This window comes from Pleurodeles waltl, chromosome 3_1 (genome assembly GCF_031143425.1).
Source record: "Pleurodeles waltl isolate 20211129_DDA chromosome 3_1, aPleWal1.hap1.20221129, whole genome shotgun sequence".
Lineage (NCBI taxonomy): Eukaryota > Metazoa > Chordata > Amphibia > Caudata > Salamandridae > Pleurodeles > Pleurodeles waltl.
In genome coordinates, this window is record NC_090440.1 from 1,611,951,099 (window position 1) to 1,611,971,669 (window position 20,571).

The window sequence follows — 20,571 nt, forward strand, 5'->3', positions numbered from 1 at the left end:
ATTATTTTCTGTACTCTTTGATCATTGTAAGACTCTCATTATGTTCACAGTAAAGATTGATTAGTTGCTGACTTTGCTTGGATGAAGCAGGACATCATAGCTGATTGAAGATCTTTTGATCAACAAAAGCAGCAGTATGATGCAGCTTTTCCCTTATCAAATGGCAGTGCCCGAAATCTGCTAAAACCCTCAGCTTTAGTCTGAGAGAATATTTAGCAAAGCTTTGAATATTCTGTACATTATCACATCTAATACCATCTTCACTGCAAATTTATTGTAAGCAATTTATAGTTTGTTTCATTGTTAATTCTAGAGTACTTAAATACGATTTTTTTGTTGCCACAACTACACCTACCTTTCCTAACATGGCAAAAACATCCTTTCCTTCCTGCATTCCTTCATCAAAATACTTGACGGCCTTCTTTGCAGACGATTCCTTCCCAGAGGTTAGCTCAAGCCATGCTTTCAAAATCATACCCTGAAAGGTAATCAAGTACAATAAAGTAAGTTAGGTGTGCATTTTGTTGTCTTACTTACAGGCTTATTTTCGGAAATGCCAATTTACATTCTTACATTCATCATAGAAAGCAACAGAGACCAAAATAAAAGCATTCACATCTGTTTTCTCTGGCATTCACTGACATCAATATATTCCCATGGAATATTAATATATTCTACACCTACTTGGACCATATTTTGTAAAGGATATTTAGGGATATTTAGGGCACAATATTTATGTCAAATGATATTTCTGACAAACAACCTTTTGTATGTCAGAGCCACTTGATCCTGTTATCATAGCATACGTTAGGGATTAACAGTCTGCCTTATGGTAAATTATTTAGCACAGTGACTAATTTACAACCAGAGGATATGGGGCTTCTGAGTATACTCTTCTGAGTGTCAGAATCTGTATGAAACAAGGTCAGGAACCTTGGAATATTGAGCTTAAAATACTGCACCATTTTTTATTTCTGAATGGTATGAGTGGAACAAAACAAGGTTGAAAAACAGATACCAAACATGGCATGTGTACCACCTGATTTACTAGTCTCACATTAAAATTAGGGAGATATGGAAAGCCCCTGAGTGGATGCAAAACCAACTTAGTGTGATGTTCCTTAGGTGGTTAGCCTCTTAATAAATAGATGTAAAATACTCCAGGACAGGAATTAGTTTATTCTGTGAAGTGAATGGATCCCAGATACACTGACGTCGCATGTAAAGACATTAGGGTGACCAGATGGCTGCATAGAACCACTACACCACTTTGTAATTACTGGACTTTGATTTTACATATCAATGCTAGTTGGTGTGTTTTGTCCAATAGGCTCAATTAAAAAGAACCACAGCTACAATTCTCAGAATTCACTGATACGTTAACTCAAATACCAGAACTGGGAAGGTTGTCATCCGGTGACAAGGTGTCATCTGGTCACCTTAAGTGACATGGAGTGATTTGTTCAAGTTATTTAGTTTCAAGAAGTACTCTTATCAAGAGCTCAATCCAACCAAGACATAATTCTTTTTTTTGTCAAAAACAACAAACAATACAGTACAAACCTGACTCAGTGAAACAAACCATACAAACCTAAACTCTCATTAAATGTCAGAGCACTTGGATTCAACCCTGGACACCAACCTCTCCCTCAAAGAGCACAATGCCAAAAAAAAAAAAAAAAAAAGAATCTGTCTGTTTCGTCTAGAAAGCGGCTTCAGATCTGCCTTTGTACTCTTGCATTTAGATGCTGGTAATGTCCTACCTCATGGCTTCCCTGACTCCACACTGGCATCCTACATGCTGCAGCGTGTCTCATCCGGGGCCAGAAGAAAGATGTTCACATTATCCCAACCCTGATGGAACTCCATTACCTCTCGCTGCCAGTTAGCACTATCTTCAAAAACCAGCTGCATTATTCTAAAAGCCATCACAAGCAGAACCCCCACTTTTCATGAAGACAAGATCGTCATGGCTTGTGTTTCTCAGTGCACCCACAGCCGAGACACCATCAGACTGCAGACTAAGAAGTGGGAAAAAGAAAACAAGACAAAAGGCCTTCACCATCCCTGCCCTCAGGATTTGGAACAACATCCCTGTCAGGACAGCCCCAACGCTGCTCCAATTAAGGAAAGCGCTGAAGACTCACCTCTTTAAAAAAACACTACATCGCAATGCATTAACCATCCACAACTCAGCTTTCTCTCCTATTACTTGCCACTTTTAAGCCTGCCTTTGACCATGTACAGCACTCCTTTTGGCTAGGTTTGCACTATAGAAATACCATACACAGGAATACACACATAAATCTTCTTGGAGATGAGGGGGAAGCAGAAGCCCATGTGTAAAAGTAAAAGAGTTTCTCCACATTAAGTTATTTTTGCTCCCAGACTACTGCAGGAATGCAGATCGGGGCCTCCCTCTACCCGGCAAGGAACAGGAGGATAGACTAAGGAGTGTCTTGTGGCTAGATGATGAAATCTCCCCATTCAAGACAGCATGATATCATGGGTAACAATGCAAGACACACTAGTAACAATGCTCAGGACACAATTCCTTGCTTTCCTTTACTTTGACTGAACTAGTTAGGCGTTACGAGGGCAAAGAGTGTAAAAATCAACACTTTAAATCGCCTAACAGTGTAACCTATTTGGTCACACATTAAATCTCAGAGTTGGAGATTAAAGTTCAAAAGTTTACAGATCTCAAAAATTCTACTTGCTATGGCGAGTCTCATTTATCAGGTCGATTTATATTTATGACCTACTAGTCCCTTCTGGCGAGTTGACGAAGAACAGGTGTTCTGTTCAGTAAGAAAGTGCAGGAGCAATAAAGATGTCTTGAAATCTTGTGATCTTGTCACATTAGCTCTGTGTTCAGATGCAGAGGTGAAAAGTCAGTTTGTCTTACAATTACGTTTCCTTCTGACTGCATAGTTCCAGGAGTTTGCAATGTGAACTCTCTGACCTGCTGTACAAAGAGTTTAAATGTTGTGTGTGTAAATATTTCAAAATATATTTCAGTAGTTGTGAAAGCCCATTTTGTGATGATTTTAAAAAGGATGAAAACAAACCACAACACTTTGCATGGTGATTTGCAAATGATAACTATGTATTCTGAAACTCAATTTTAACAGATTACTGTTAATACACTATATAGTATTATCAGTAAAGGTGCAAGGTAGTGGAATGATTTGAGGACCTTTCTTGGAAATTTACTCCCTGTAAATGACAGTGTGCTGCCACATCATGCTTTAGTAATATATTTACTAAAAGTGAGTGTTTAAACATAAACTGAGAAACACTCTTGCCCTGGTGGCAATGTTATTGGTAAACTAGAAGGCAAGTCGTGGATCATATGTACCCAATATGTGGGCTAGATTCTTAATATACATGGAGCAAACATTTAGTCTATTTAATGAAACAAAAGATGTTTTTATTTTCTACAGCAGAAATGCTAAGCTTACATACACTTGTACGTAAGAATTAAGATTATGGCAACTCCATAAACTTAAATATTTGCCTAGGATCACACAATTTGAGACCCATTTGCAGGTCAAGTACATTACAGTTAGGTCGAGTAGATTATTCAAGTTACTCGACCTCCAGGTCTAGTAACATTTGTATAATATTTTGAGGCCTGACGTATTACAAATTTAAGGCTAAACCTATGTAAAAAGAGTCTCAGAAACATGCTATATAGGTACAGAATCCCCAAAGATGAAGTAAAATATCAAATCAGATTATATTGTACAAGCATAAGGCATACAAGAATCTTGGTTGCAGCAATACAGTACAGAAGATAAGAAATAGAATTAGGTGGTCAGCATATAATTTGGAGTCCTCTTGCCTAATCATTTGAAAACTAGCTTAACCTAAATCTTAATCTAAATATCCTCGCTAAGCTATAGGGGGAAATCCTAATTATCTCTCAGGAAATTAAGGAAATAATGAAAATAATTGGAAAGTGTCAGCATAACAAAAACTTCAGTAGAAGTTCTGATAGAGAGGTGTGTGTAGCAGGACGCCACTCACCCAGATTAGGAAAAGAGAGGTCTATACTCTCTAGGACTCAGAGGAATCAGCTCTCACCAAAGGGTACAGGGGTTTGCTATTGTCTGGCTAAATGAATACCAATTTAGCATAATCGCAGAACCTTTGAGAACAAGTTGAACATCAGGACGACCTTGAGAGCCTATAGCAACATGGCACACAAATAGAGGTCTTCTTTCTTCGTTTGTTAGCACTCCCTTTGTCCTTGCCAAAACGTCCTCCTGTATCCTACTATCTCAAATATACAATATTCCTTTTATTAACTGTAGACTCAGATGGGTGCACCTCAGCAGTTTTGGGTAGGTGCTCCTGTGTGGTCGCACATGCCCTTAAAGAGGTGAATTGTTGACCAGGCTATTTTGGGGATCAGAAATAATTAGCAATGTAACTAATTTATGTTTATATAGCCATACAGATCTCAGACTAGAGTCTCCAAACTTTAGAACCACTTTGCCACATACAGATTTTTCTTTGAAGCAGTAACTTTTGTCTGGAAAAGTCTACCTAAAAATGTCACAGTGAAACCTACTCTTCTATTATTTAGCAAGTCTTTAAAACCCATTTATTCCACTTCTGTAGAGGTTAATTCCCTTCACCCTTACGAGTCCCGTTCTGAAGCAGGTTGTCAATGGAAGCCCTGCCTTATTCACCTACTTTAAGTATTGGAACCATCCTATACCGACACTTCAAATCTTGATCGTTTCATTTCTTCCTGCATTACCAAAGCACTTTCTTCCTGTTAAACATCCGCAATGTAATTCTTGTTCTTGTTACCGCTGCTTGTTGCAATGTAATTCTTGTTCTTGTTACCGCTGCTTGTTGCTCTCTGTATAGTTCTGGTTAATTGTAAAGTGCCTACTTGTCCGCAGGAACTAGCATGCGTGATTAGTAAGCTAAATAAATTAAAGAAGTATAGAAGTCTTTACCAGAGCGTGGGTTGGGAGTTAATGTTTTTATATTTTATTCCTGTGGTGGAAATTAGTTATATTATTTGCTATAAAATAAATAACACAGTAATAAGAATACTTTTTACTGGACAAGCATAAGATATTCCAATCTAAGCTTTCAGAATCTCAGTATTCACAGATACAAAATAAGAAAATTAGGCTAACATGTAGAAGAGGCATAGAGGAGGATCTGAAGACACAGGCTAGTCCAATATTTGAATAATTTTAGCAAACCCTGGTGAATTCAAGCATGAGAGTAAGAAAAGTTGATAAACTCAGCCACGAAGTAGACAATTTCGGGGAAGGTATCTGAAGTTCTGTTACAGGTGTTCCTTTCTTTGCCACATGCCCTAGAACGCTCTGAGCTTCTAGACAGCTGTACATTTCGTTAGCACGCATTTCAACTGATGCCCTTTAGCACAACAGTTTCGTACACTCTATGTGTTACACGTACAAGACCTACAAGCGTCAGAGCATATTACAGCTCAGAAGAAACAATCAAAAAGTTTACACAAACATACCGAAGAAAATATTATGAGTTGAATGTAAACTGCAGCATTACAAGGGCGTAAATACAGTAGAAAACTGGAACATTGGAAGTGACAGTATACAGAGTAAATCCCAAATCACAGATAACACTCAAACAGACTATAAGTAGCACATGGACACCAGTTGTGATCTTGCAATGCTGTCCAATGGTAACTAAACAAGAAGTATGCACATTTTTTCAGGGCTGAGGGTGAGGAGGGGCTACAGAGAGGAGGGAGAATTGTGTTGTTCAAAAAAGTGTTTGAGATTTTTTTTTTTTTTTTTTTTTTTAAGGAAGGGACGGAGGAATGGAAGTAGACGGGACCAGGGTGGTTGACTTACAAACCTTTGGAGAGCATCCAGAGGAAATGTGTTTCAGGACTTGTCATTTCGTGACGATGTGGATCCTGAGAAGAATACATGGGATGCACCATGGTAGGCACAACATCTGTTTCTTGGCCAAAAACTGAAATGGATTAGAGTGATTTATGTAGAGGCAAACAAGTTTGAAAATAGCTCTTGTTGCAAATGGAGCCAAGTTAGGTTGATTAATAGCAGCAATGTACTCAAAACAGTCAGAAAGCTCCACATTACCCACTAGAAGAATGGTCTGCACAATTGTATGTAAACCAAGCGCACATCTTGTTATATTTATTCCAGCCCCTTTTCTCTTTAGATAGCTGACAATCAACAATCAAAATTAAAAATCTGTGTTTGACTTAAATCTCTCCTCCATTCCTAGAGAAGATGCCTTTTCCTTCCATGCCCTGGCAATTACATTCTTTAACGTTGTTTCAGAAAGCAACGAATATCTATCTTGTTCGCTGCTTAGCAAGATCACAGTTGGGAATGGGTCTTAAAATATGCATTCCGAAACGGGACACCAGTCCAACTTGGACAAATATTTTTATTTTTTTCAATATGGGGAAAAAGTGGCAGGAGCTTTAAAATCTCAAATCTTTAAGAAACAAGCATTCCCAAATTTGAATAAAAGTCATCAACGTCCAGCGGCAAAAATATAGCATTAAAACGATAACTCTGAATTATCTGTTTGCCTAGCACGATCCAATAAGAGAGCTGTCAGTCTGGCAAGGCCCAGCTCCCACTTCCTACCAACAGGTGTAATGGTAGATAACAATGGTGTGGCTGATATTGCAACAGAAAATCCAGTGACCAATGTAACCAGTTTCATTTAGAAATTAGCCACAAAGTCAAAGTGGTGAAGTCTAAAACAGAGAAAAACTTTGGGAGAACTGTGTTCTTAGCAAAGTTAATCTTACCTACCAAGGAGACTGGAAGACGTTTACCTTTCTGTATTAAACATTCACTACACATCTTTTAATTTTTACTTATGGAAATGTTCTCATGATTAATGGCCAGCATGACCCAGGATCACACTGACTATCTTTGGTTGCCAATTTCTACTGCTTATCCCCTTCGCCCCTGGCACAAGCATGAGCGACTGTCTGTGGTCAGTTTACAGCCACAGCGAGTCTCAAAATCCTTGGCAAACTGCTATAAGGTAGCTATTGTGTCCTCGAGGTTGACTGGGTTAAATGCTACATCATAAGCAATGTTCCCTTTGATTTTATTTCTCCATGTGCACCAAGAGACTGTCTATGTGCGCATTTCCATCGGCCATGTGCAAAACTGAAGCACAGCGTATGTCACTATGTCAGCCACCTATCCAATTTCTAGGTAGACTAGCTTTTGGGCAATGGATTAACACTGGAGTCCCTCCCCCTGCCACGCACAGTACATGGAGGGGCCACGCAGGAGCTCCGAGGGCAGAGTACTGTGCTGAGAGGGGGGGGTGGGGGGGGCCTGAAGCTTGGGGCCCCCTGCAATGCAGGGGCCTATGTTAAGCCACTGGTCTTGGGTTGGGAGAAAAATACATTGTGTCCTTCAGGCATTTTCCCTACGGTTATAAAGTAGTTTTACCTAAACGCTTAACCAGAAAATAATATTTTATTGAAAAATAGCTTGATACATTGTAAAAATGCACACCATTTTAAATGGCATCCTGTTTTGACTCAAACATTTTTTGTACCCTACTCCAAAAAAAAATTAAAAAAAAAAATTAATCCTTTTATAGAAATCAGCCCGTTTCCACCAATGTACACTGTGGCATATTTCACATCAGCAAAATACAATAAACATAGAAAATATAATCCAATTAAAAAGTAATAAATATGTTTTGTATAGTGCTGCACAGAGAACTGAATCACTTTTAGGTACACGAGTTTCATGTCTTTCGTGGAGGTACCAGAGACTGAACAGAAAAAATTATCCAAATTCCACCAGATAATTCTTTATAGTGATGATTCCGTGGTGCAAGCTTTTTTTGCTTGCACAATGTAACAAGCACATACCAGTCATCCTGGCCTGAGCATTAGTGGTAAACTATTAGGAGACAAGGGGCGACAAGTACAGAAGAACTGGCCAGGTAGCACGAAAGATAAATTCTAAGAAAGTACAGTGAAGTACTGGTCTGACTGAACTAGCAAATTGTACGAAAGGAGAGAAGAGAGAAGCAGGACTGACCTAGGCAGGACGATTCACAAGTTCTATATAAAAGCAGAATACCAAAGCAGGGCAGGTAATCACAGTGGAAGAGAAGCACAAAACATGACTGTTTCAGTTAGAACTGAATAATTATCTGGCTCAAATGAGAAAAGCGAAGGAGGACTGGCTTACCCTTTCTGCTTCACTGCATACTGGCCTTATATCTGCCTCCTTGTTTCATTTGGCGTTGTTTACTACAATAATATTTTTAATATAGCACTACATAACACATTTATGGTGTTTCTAAGCACTGTAATAACAGATGTCATTACCAAATTTATGGTACTCGTATGTTCTTTGAAAACTGACCTATTTACACAGACTCAATACTCTCAACTTTATTAGTGACACAGACACCAGCAGGGACACTCTTTGTTGTGCATCTATAGCCCTTCAGATGCAGTCTCTGTTTTGTTTCTGGGCTGAGCACCATTCATAGAGGTCTGTAAGGAAAGTGCGAGGGAGCATTATTTTAGGATATATTAAGTAGACTGACAATCAGTAGGAGGCAACCAGAATATTGTTTACACCTCCTAAAAGGAGGCCCAGAAGTACAAGAACAAAGTACTACTACACCCAATGTAAACATAGCCAAATTAATGTTTCTTTCCTTACTATTCTTCGGCCAGGCCCTTCCTTCTCTCCCTCGGTGCCCCACCCTCTCTCATTCACTCCCTCAACTCCCTCAACGCTTCAAGTCTGCAACTTGGCTGACTTTGTAGCTTACTTAGCAACGTACTTGACTTGTGTGGTATTTGTGTCTAGGGATGTGCGAAATTGGCATGATTTGCTTTAGCACAGTTATGTGAGATCTCTGTGAAATTGCACATACATATATGAAATAATATTGTGTCATTTCACGCTATACTGTAGTGCAAAATGTATATTGTTTCCACAAATGTTGGTATAATTGCAGTAATTTCAAGTAACAAGTGTACGCCAGTTTTCAAAAATTATGTAAGCGTGATTTAAAATTCTCCCAGGCCTAGTTGTGCCCTGCAGAGCTACTGTAGGCAACCCAAACTGTGCAACCTCAGGCAGGGCCGGCTTTTGGCACGGACGAGCTGGGTCCAGGCCCATGTGCCAATCTTCAGAGAGACGCATGGAGCTGTTGCAAAAAGGTTATGTAAACAGCAGCACTATCCCTTGCATACTAACATAGAAGTAGCCCCTCTGCTCTCCCATTTGTCTCATTTTAGTCACGGACAGCAGTGAGAGCACCAATTTTGTTTCTATCCAGGGCATTAACCGAGCAAGGCTTCAGTAAACAATAGTGCTATGACTCTGCTTGGGAAAGTTCATTACTACTTAGGGCTCACTCCCAAACACACTCATTAACTTTTCAATTGCAATCGCTCTCTGCCTCCCACAACCTAGAAGCAGTGTCAAAAAAGGAGAAAACTATTTCCCCTGCGTTACACTTCTCAATAACAGTAAGCATATAGTTACACTGAGTGGAATGAGCACGTTGTTTCTCATGATAGGAAAGGTGAAAAGTATTGTAAATTTTTGCCTAAAGTGGATCATAAGACTCATACATTTTGAATGTGTTAGTGCTTCCTTTTGTTTTACCTTTTAAAGGTAAAAATCAGCAGAAATGCACTTCCACATAAATGCTTGATTGAATTAGAAATGTATGAGCTCTATGAGAATTTAAGTGGCAGTAATGGGAGAGAAGCTGCTCGGGTGCTCAGGAGCGCACTTATGAGGGAACATAGATCATAAATGTAAGTTGTGACATTTACTGTGTATCCATCACTACAGGTACATACCCCTTACTAGTTTTCTGATAAACTATTTCATGTAGATGGCATAAAGCACTGGAGCTCCACGCCCATCATATGTCATGCTAGATCTGCATACAGAGTGCCCAGTCAATTAAAATTCTAGCTTGCGGTGTTAGTAGTTTGATGGACATCAACTACAAAATTAGGAACTAAAATTATTTTTGTGCCTTATTTCTCACAAAAACCACCATGACATCTGATCGAGTTACTTTAAGGATTTAAAACAGAACTGCCCCGGGTCTACTTTGTAATGTTACCCAAGTCTTCGATGTACAAGTTGAAAAGACGAGATCCTTGAATGAAGCCTTGAGGAACTGCTTGAAGTATGGGAATGAAGTTAGAGAGTAGCAGCCCAGGCAATCCGTTAACATTGTTTAGTAAGGTAAGATTCAAACCAATGTATAACCTTGGCCCATGGTTTGAATTAGGCTAATGTGGGTTAGGTTACAAAAATCCAAGAAGGGTTGGAATCGGGCCAAGGGGCAGGCCACATGTCATCCAGGATTTGGAGGCTTGATTTTTTAGTGCTATAACAGTCTTGAATCCATCTTGGATATCAAACAGGAAGTTATTTTCATTTACAAATTATTTCAATTGTTTGTTCACCCATCTTCCAAGGAATAAAGCAAAGATGCTGAGAGATCAATTGCTTCTGTCCAAGATGGGAGTGAGATATCAGAACGTACCTTAAGAATAAAACTGACATTTCTTTCAAACAACTTGGTAACTTACTTAAATTTATTTTCAGTTTCTTGAAAGTGGAGAGTGGGTGAGGGGGCCAAGACCTAGGTGACTGGGCCAAGACCTAGGTGACTGGTAAACTATTTCAAACTGTTATGTTTTAGCCAAATGAATTTGGAATTTGATTAAACTAAATTTAACTCCAAATTGTTCTTTCTGAGATCTTCAGGCACAGTAAGGAAGTTCTATTTATTGCTTGACAGGAAAATACCAGCAAGTATTTTGCAGTTTGATGTCTGTTTATCTTCTCTTTATTTGGTTTCTTGGAGTATTATAGAGATGATTTCTTACTTTTTATCCACATCTATAAGAATAGGGTGAAATCCCCAATAACAACAAATATTCGGTAATCTATAGAGTCCAGACTGTAGTTTAACCAGTCTTACTTGAAAGAGACAGTAAGTAGTAGACAGTCTTTATTACCCACAGAGAGGTAAAAGATAGCATCTTTGATGTGAGTGGATGTCAGGCATTGCCAGGATCAGGACCTTTTCAGGCAACTAAAAGAAACAATATTGGTGTCTTAAAAATGCAGATTCAAAATGCTCATAAATATGTTGTTATTGGACCCAAAATAGCCTAAAACGTGCAGTGCCCTACTAACCGCAGAGATAGAGACATGTATTGTTCAGTAAATTAGTAGTCCCCTGTTGGGTTATGGATGACATTGATTTGAACAGCCTTTGCAAGAGAGAGGACTTAAGTAGCACAATTAAGCTTTGATTATATATATATATATATATATATATATATATATATATATATATATATATATGGGAAAACTTCATACTTCACATATTTGCAGTGATAGAATTGTTTTTATTTTTTTTATTATGGTGACACCATCTCTATCCTGCTTCTTGATCAAAGTGGACAATAGAGTAGCTCTGGTGGATAAGGAGGTTAGGAACTTTTGCTAACCAAGATTTCAGTCAGTAGCATGAGATCCAACTCAAGGTCAGCAATCAGGTCACCAATTTTCATCCAGCACTTAAAGGAGGAACTACCACAGTGAAGTATGCAGCATAGGTTATCCATGTTAGTTTTCTTGAAAAGGGGAGAATCCCAAGGTTTTTCAATGTCATTTTAGAACAACAGATCCAACAACAGATCCATAAGGGCCTTTAAAAAAAAGGAAAACTGTTGCTCTCAGCAAAGTTACTCTCCTAGATGGATCTTAATGGTCCTACAGAGGCAGGTCTGAGGTGTCAGAGTAGTTAGTTATTTCTGAGGGGTAGATTTCATAGTCTCTGCATAAGAAGGGTTATGCGATCGTTCACATTTAGTATACATCTTAAGAAGATCTTACCAGGCTATTCTGATGGTAGAGATTTCAGCTCAGAAGGTCCAAACTCTCAGAAAAGAAACACGATCTACTTATTTAAGGCAGAGAAAGCAGTGCATAGTAAGCTTACAGCAGCGCAAATTCTGACAGACTGCTGTCGAGTAGATAATAAGTGTTTGTTTTTGAGCGATGGAGATGCCTATATTGGCAATTCTTGCAGTTTCAGCATGGAAGGAGAAGAGCGTCAGTCATTTGGAGTAGGAATAATAGTCATAGGAATGGTAGGAGGGGAAAAAGGAATGAAGATACAAGCGAGAATCGAAGATAAGAGTGATGCCTGTGTGATGGGTTAAGACACAGTGTGTAGAGTGAGGGAGGAAGAGGTTATCAAGTGAGGAGTAAATGAACAATGTGCATGCCATGTTTTAAGACGGAGGTTCTGAGGGAATATATGATCCCCAATGTGAGCTCTATGGAGAAAAAGGAGGTAAACTGGAGGTTTAATTTTTCAGACTAGAGAACTCCAGGTCCAGAGACACAAGTGGAATAATTAAAAGAGCGAAGTGAGTTATTTTGCTGGGGATTAGATGAGAGAGTTTGTGACTAAGGAGAGGAGACCAGAACAGATCGGATAAGTCTGAAATTACGCTCAATGTGAGCAGACGAGGTGAGAAATGATGATGATACCATATAAGAGATACGATTACATCAGAATGTGGAAATTATGTGACTAGGCTGTTATGAGATTAAGTGGAATGTGGGTGTGTCGGGAAAAAGGAAGATTGGAAGTTCTAACCCAATGTACATTAGTGGTGGCACCTCATTTGCAATATTCTATCCAGTTCTGGAGGTTGTACTCTCAGAAAGATAAATACGATGTAATTTACTTGAAAAATATTTGGAACAAAGAGGAGTAAGGACACCGAAAAGAAAGATTAATGATTCACATTATGTATTATTTTGAATAAAGGAGTAACAAAACTAAAAGGCAAAAGTAACTCAGCATTATACAAACTTGAGTTAATAAGAAAAGGAAATAAATAATACCAAGTTTCATGTTTATTTGTTCTCTGAACACGCACCTCTTTACTGCCATTGGAAACTTTGATCATTCTGTCGACGTATTCACGTGCTTTATCATGGCGTCCAACGTGCCATAAAAATAAACCTGCATAGTACAAGGCCTTCGGTCCTGCTGTCTTACGATCTTCTTTCAATTTTGCTTCATATTCATGTATAGCTGCTCGATCTGTTTAAATAATAAGTGAATTTAATTTCAACTGTAGGCAATATAGTCAATAACCATTTAATGGGTCACTGCCTAAATGAGATAAAGTAATCCATATCAAAAGAGATGGTATTTTGTTTAGTCACTATTTTCTTGACTAAAAGTAAAAAATCACGAATCGACAATTACAAATAGACAATTGAACCTTTTATCATTTATAACTTTACATTTAAATGAGCGGTTTGAAGAGTTTCAATATGTTTAATGGAACAATATTGTCCAAAGTAAGGTCAGCCCCTCTTCACAGCATAAAAGACGACATTACCCAGCAAAATTAATCAACTAAAGATGATGACAACTTATAGGATACCTTTACACCTTACCCTTATACCTTTACAAAAGCCCACAAAATGCTATTTCAGAGGCCAGTGAAACATACATGGAAGAATCTTTAAGGTCCGCACCTATGTTTTTGCAGCTGCAGACCTTAATAAAGATTCTTCCATTCATCGCTTCTATTTTCCATATTGTGGTTTTCTTAGCTCTGATGCAGTCCAGACTGGACTACGCAAATGCCATCTTCTTGGCAGCCCCTGGAAAGTATTACCAACCTAGTTGATGCAGTTTACCAGCACGTTTGTTTTTCAACTCTCCCAGACACGGCCACATTTTGCTTGTTTGCACATTTCTGCTTTGGTTGCCAGTGAGAATCAGGCCTATTTTTAAAGTGATGACTATCATCCATAAAACAGTCTGTGCCAATTTGTCACTTTTTCTAACTAAAAGGTTTATTGTTTCCTACGTGGAGTAGAATCTCAGATCATCCCCTATTGCTTGATGTCTCTAAAGTTTCTATGGCCACCTTCCGGGATTGTGCCTTTTCAGTTGCAGATGCAAAGCAATGGAATATCCAGCAGCCTTATACCAGATTTGCTCAATTTCAGGCTCAGGTCAATAAAGAGGACTTTTAATATTTAACGATCCTGTTTTTTTTCCCTTGTGCTTTAACATCGTGGCTTTTAATATAGTTATGTTTAAGTAGACCCAATAAGCTTTTGTGTACTTTGTCGTGTATAAATACTCTATAACATAGCATATTACTTAATAGCACTCTTAAGATATAGATAGAATATTGTGGACACCTAATAAAAAACTAAAATAAACCTGAGAAATATGCATACCAAAGGGCATGAAACTAGTATACAAAATCTGGTTGTTTGGGACAATTACAAATCCTGACAAATGATTTGGTGCAGACTCTGCCCTAACATAGTTGGTTTCCGTATTCACTCCGCTATATATGGCTGCGGTTCTTTTAACAGCGCAGGGCTAATATGTCACTCTGAATGTCGGCAAGTCCAAATGTTTCCGACATTCAGAGAGTGGCTTTTGGTCAGCCCCCTTTAGCCATTGGCTTATATGTGTCAGCCCCTTTGAGCAACGGTGTTCAAACGATGTCATTTACGTCTCAAATCAAACTTTAAGAATTCCTATGTCTCACTTCACGCAATAAGCTGTTTGTTCCACCTTCTCGCAAATGGTTCCATTGCAATGGAATAATCAGGGAATAAGTTAGATCCAAAAAAGTGCACTTAATCATCCCACTTCCATCACATCACTTAGTCATTTTTTCACGAATGCAGTCGTTTTTTTGAAGCTTTTGTCAGGCCGTCAGTGCAAGTCTGACCATAACATGGTTGTCTCATTGTTTCCAGTTACCATCGGGCACTCATCTTTGGGATATACACCTTGATGTAAAAAAAATAAAAAATAAAAATAAAAAACCCTGATGTCTCCAGACATAACATTACTAAAGATGTAATTAATGTTCATGGCATCAAACTCGCTTGTGGCTGCTCATGATTGCATGTAGATTTATGTATTTCTTAGTTCATATTCCCTGGTGGCGGTGGCCTATCTGCCTGTAGGGCCCTGCCTTCTTCAAAAAAATACCTTGCAGCCAAATAGCTAATGAGCTGTTTGATATACAGAATGAAGGTATTCTATAAAAGAGCAGTGACTAGAAATACCTACAGTTATCATGGTGTCTTCATTGGCTTTTTCTAGAAGGAGATGCTTTAGGAAGCACAATAATGCCCATCGCCGTCATAACTCAGCATCATTACATGTACGTAGCTGATAAAAACAAAACAAACAAAAGCAGTCAAGCTTTAGGCCCTTGTTCTGTTCCCCTTTCTACAAACAAAAAAGGCATTCAAAGAAGTTTACTTTGATGATAATTCTCTGATATCCTGAAATCGAAGGGACCATTGTGTGTGCCTCTGGAGGCCATAGTAACAGCCTAGGTACTGCAGTCTAGTATGACAAAAAAAGACAACTAGTAACGGCTTTCATCACTGACCCTAAGTGAAAGCATCTGTGCCAGACTCAAGGGGGATATCCAGTAATAGCAAGCAGTGGCAAAGCAAAAAAGTCTGACTTTAATCTCTGTGTTAGACTGTATTAGTGTATTAAAACCAGACCTATTGAATTTGCTTATAAGTAGGAGTCTATGGTGAAGCATCTTCAAAAACCACAACAGGTTAGAAGCAATTTATTAGGCATTTTACTCAAAATTGGAGAAGACCATCTGAATTTCATGGTTGAGTGACAAAAAAAAAAAAGATTACAGATGGTTCTAAATCCTAGGGCCACAATGAAAAATTTCCTAGCTATCCTAACCGAAAGTTTAATTTCTAATAAGAACACCGAGGTGAGGATTAGGCTTTTCTTTCCTCACTTCACTTAATGTTTTCAAGTTTATCATCTGGTCTGGAAATAGAAAATATATTTCGGCTTACCCACCTGACAAATAGGGTGGGATCTTTGGTTTAAAGAAATGAGGGGGCTAATCCTCACCTCCGTGTCCTTAATAGAATTGAAACTTTCCGTTACGATAGCTAGGACATTTTTCATTCTATGTAAGGACTGGAGGTGAGGATTATGTTAGTTTAAAGCTTTTAGACCACTAGCGAGGCCACGGTTTCGATAGGTCTAAAATAGAAGGTATTGAATGTGGACTCAGAGGACCAGTCAGCTACATTACGAATATCCTCCAAGCAAGCCCCCAAGGCTCAATCCTTAGATGCCATTGCACCTCTCGCGGAATGGCCTCCAAAAAATAGAGGTGTCTATTCCTGCTTTACTCATAGCCCATTTAACCGATCTGGCAATTGTAGGAGACAAAACCACTTTATGGCCTTAATCGCTCTGACTAAGCACAGTTTAGGAATCTGTGGTAATTGTAGATAAGAAATTGTACGAGAGATAGATTTTGTACATCTGTGAATGTGAAACGTGACACCCTCCGGAGTAAACACTCTACCTAGTAAGTCCAAGGCTCTGACGTCTGAGACCCTGCGACAGGATAGAAGGCATAGAAGGGTTGTTAGCTTGGCCGACATCTGCTTTCTGGAAAGTTATTTATTAGACAGCCAATTCTGGAAGAGAGTCAGAACCTTATTGAAGTCCCAAAGAGAAGAATAGCAAGGTAGGGGAGACAGAGACAGTCTAATGCCTCTTTAAAGTTTGCATACCATGGGATGCTGTCCTGCGGGAGACCCTTCAATCAGACAGTGACCGACGGAAATAGCAGAGCAGAAGGTATTAAATCGATCTATATGCCATCCCTTTCAAAGCGAGGGATGCTAAAAAATGAATTATATGGACAACACTTGCCCCCATGGGATCCAAGTGTCATTGAAGGCACCAACACAACCAACGTTTCCATGCAGAATTGTACATTCTGTTAGTACACTCTGACCAGGCTCTGGCGAGGTGGGCAGCAGCACCTGGTGAGGAGGGCAGCAGCCTCTTGCAAAATTACTGGGATCTGCCAATGTTCCCAGCAATCCTCCACACTATCAGATTGAGACCTCCCTTCTCTATGAGGGGATGAGGAAGACCCGAAGGATTGAGCAGGAGATCTGGGAGAGGGGGTAGACTGATTGGAAAATCCCAAGAAAGTTCCATCAGAACCACAAACCAGGCTTGAGGTTTCCAGATCGGTGTGACCAGCGTCAGATTCGTCTTCTGCACCCTCAGCTGGGATGATACCCTCATTATCATTGCAAAGGGAGGAAATGCATATCCCTGTTCCCGGGACCAATCCTGGAGGAAAGCATCTGTGGCGATCGCACCGGGACCCGGTCTCCAACTGCAGTACTTGTTGAGTTGGTGATCCAGATGGGAAGCAAAAAGATCTATTAAAAAAGGACCCCATCTGTCCACAATCGCTTCAAAAACTATTGTGCGAAGTTTCCATAGGCTTGCGTTCTGCCAATGACGGGAATGCCAGTCTGCCACCTGATTGGAGGTTCCTGGCAGATTTTCTGCCACCACTGAGATCGGATTGTCGAGGCAGTACTCCCAGAAGAATTTTGTTAGATCGGAAAGAGCCTTCAAACAGGTACCCCCTGGTGGTTGATATAACGCACAGCCACCACTTTGTCCATTTTTAACAAGACACAGGACTGAAGTTTGTCCCTCATCCAGCAACGCAGTGCAAAAGAGCCCACCAGGAGCTCCAGGCAATTGATATGGAGGGAACGTTCTTCGGAAGACTGCACTTTGCCTGTGGTAAATTCTCCACATCGCGCTCCCCAGCTGGAAGCGCCGGCATCGGATTCGACGAACAGATCCAGTTGTGAACCGAAGATGGCGGAGCTGTTCTGTGCTTCCATGTGAGCAATCCACCATTGGATTTCTTCATAGACCTTGTCCGAGAGGGGATCCATTTGACAGTAAGTGGGGCCTTTCTGTAAATGGGAGATCTTAGTAGACGGGACCTGGAAAGATCGCTTGGATGGAAGATGAGAGAAGGCCCACAATATGAGCCAGAATGCGAAAGGAAATTGTTCCCTTGACCACGGTCCATCTGAGTTTGTGACGTATTTTGGATAGTTTGTGAGATGGGAGGCGGAGGGTGGCTTTGACAGAATCCACCATGAAACCCAAGAATTAGAGGGACTGAGTTGGAATTAGAATCCACCATGAAACCAAAGAATTAGAGGGACTGAGTTGGAATTAGAATCGGCTTCGCCTCGTTGATGCCGAAGCCTAGAGATTCCAGAAGATGAACAGAAAATGAGAGAGAAAGAGAGAGTGACAGAGAGAAAGAAAGAGAGACAGAGAGAAAGAAAGAGAGACAGAGAGAAAGAAAGACAGAGAGAAAGAAAGAGAGACAGAGAGAAAGAAAGAGAGACAGAGAGAGAGAGAGAGAGAGAGAGAGAGAGAGAGAGAGAGAGAGAGAGAGAGAGAGAGACCGAGAGAGACCGAGAGAGACCGAGAGAGACCGAGAGAGACCGAGAGAGACCGAGAGAGACCGAGAGAGAGACACGATGGGGACATTGGTCCAGCAGGAAACTGTCGTCCAGATAAGTTATGAGTCTGATGCCTCTGGACCTTAGAAACTCGGGCGTAAGAGCTTGGCGAAACACCAAGGAGCGGAGGAAAGACCGAACGGAAGAGAGGTAAACTCGAACGTCTGTCCCCTCCATTGGAATTGGAGGAAATGACAAGGAGGAGGAAAGATGGGTACTGTTAGATAAGCATCCTTTAAGTCGTACTAGCCAGTCGTTTACCTGGAAGAGATCTTGCAGAAGGTGGATGCCCTCCTTTATGAAGTGCCGGAATACCACCCATTTGTTAAATTATCTCAGATTGATCACTGGGCGGTGACCCCTGTCTCTTTTCTCCACCAAAAAGGAGGTTGCGGACAAAGCCCAAGGGATGGGGAAAGGTTGGCATGATAGCCTGTTTCTCCAATAGATCAGAGATTCTGGTGTCTAAGATTTATCTGGGATGGTGAGAAACTCAGCGGACGGGGTCTTCTTTCCTGTATAGGGGAGCCGTAAAACCTTATGTGAAACCCCTCAACCGTCTGCAGAACCCAGGCATCTGAGGTGAGATCTTCCCAAATGTGAGAGAATAGCGCCAACCTGCCCTCCAAAGCACACCCCATATTGTGAGAAACACTCACCTTGTTGGTTACTGAAGGTGTTGCCTCTAGATCCCCAGGGTATCGACGGGTCAGATAGAAGGACCCAAAGCGGGACATGTCTTGCCATTGTTCTCTTCCTCTAGATGCATTTTGGAGGTGGTCAGCCAGTCAAACGCCCCCTTCCAAGATTGGACAAGGCAAAAAAAAAAAACAGGAGAAGACGACCTTTTTGATGGATGTCTGGGCCTTATCCTAGGACGTGAATGTGGAAACGAAATTGCCGAGCTCCCTGATGAATGGCTCTCCGAAAAGGCCACCTTGGGCAACTGGGCCTGCCTCAGACGTTGCCAACTCCCCCAAATTTGGGATCTACCTTGATCAGAAGTGATCTGCGTCTTGCCTAGAAGGATTATTGCCCTTTGCGCCCATCCTGATAGAACTTCTGGGGATATGAGGGCTACCGAAGCTCTCGCGTCTTCTGCCATGTCTAGGATCTTGGTGAGCAGGCCAACGACGTTTAGGAGTTTGTCCTGGCAGGCCCGGTCGATCCCCTTCTTGGGATCTTTGATACCAATATGGCGACATTCCTGGGTAAATTCATCAATCTCGGGGGTGAGAGCTACCTTGTCCTGGAGGGAGGGGCGAGGGCATTCCGGACCTCCTTATCTAGTGGTTTGCGAAGACGCCCCGCGACATAAGCGGCTACTTTAGGTGCTGGCAGCCACTCCGCCGACTGTTGGGATCGAGCATATCTTCCGGGGAAACGTCATCTGGTCCTTCGGCCTTGTGTGAGAGGGGTGCAGGCCTTTCTGGGTCTTTACCCGCGTCCAAAGATCACGGAAACTCATCGGGTGTGTCAGGCTGGGGATCGGAATCTTGGGGATGCTCCATAAAAGGATTTTTTGAGGCACGTAAAGGCATCTAGGGTGTCCTGTTCCTCTGCACGTTTCTGTGTAAGGTCCAGATTTCTCGCGCGTGCCCGATTGGGATGCCATCAGTTATATTTTCTTCTCTAGGGGAGCCATGAGTTGGTTGACAACCTTATCTATGGAGGCGTCCATGATGTGACAGAAATTATCATCTATGGGGAGGTAGGAGATTTGCTCCTCCTCCATATAGACACCAGAGGTATCTTCAATGTGGCGCTTCTCAGCCATATTGTCACACTGTGGCCTGTGACAGGCACTCTGTGCAGCACTCGCTGTCTTGAGGGCAATTAGGATGCTGGCTAGCTTACTACTGCTGTACAATATGCTTAAGATTGCCTGTGGGGCCTGGAGGGACGCTAGTTCTCCCCAGAATATTGCGTGGGGGTGGGGCAGCTGGTAGTGCCAATCTTCTATGCTTGGGCCGCATCCCTGCTAAGTAACTGAGCCTTAGCCTTCGGGTGTCAGGCTCCAGGCCAGATACATAATTAAATTCTGTCAGCTCCCACCAAGCGTGGGGATTGAAGAAACCTGCCGGAGACAGCCGACTGCGAGCGAGTGTCAGCTATCACT

General features: G+C 40.9%; 1 protein-coding gene across 1 annotated transcript in view; it reads right to left on the bottom strand.

The window, feature by feature from the left end:
• Positions 1 to 20,571, bottom strand: part of TTC21B (tetratricopeptide repeat domain 21B) — a 489,309-nt gene that overhangs the window by 396,410 nt on the left and 72,328 nt on the right. Inside the window, exons 4-5 of the mRNA XM_069225262.1 lie at positions 12,986 to 13,152; positions 356 to 478 (exon numbers count right to left, since the gene is read on the bottom strand). Of these exons, the coding sequence (XP_069081363.1) occupies positions 356 to 478; positions 12,986 to 13,152 (290 nt within the window). The remainder of the gene's footprint in view (positions 1 to 355; positions 479 to 12,985; positions 13,153 to 20,571) is intronic.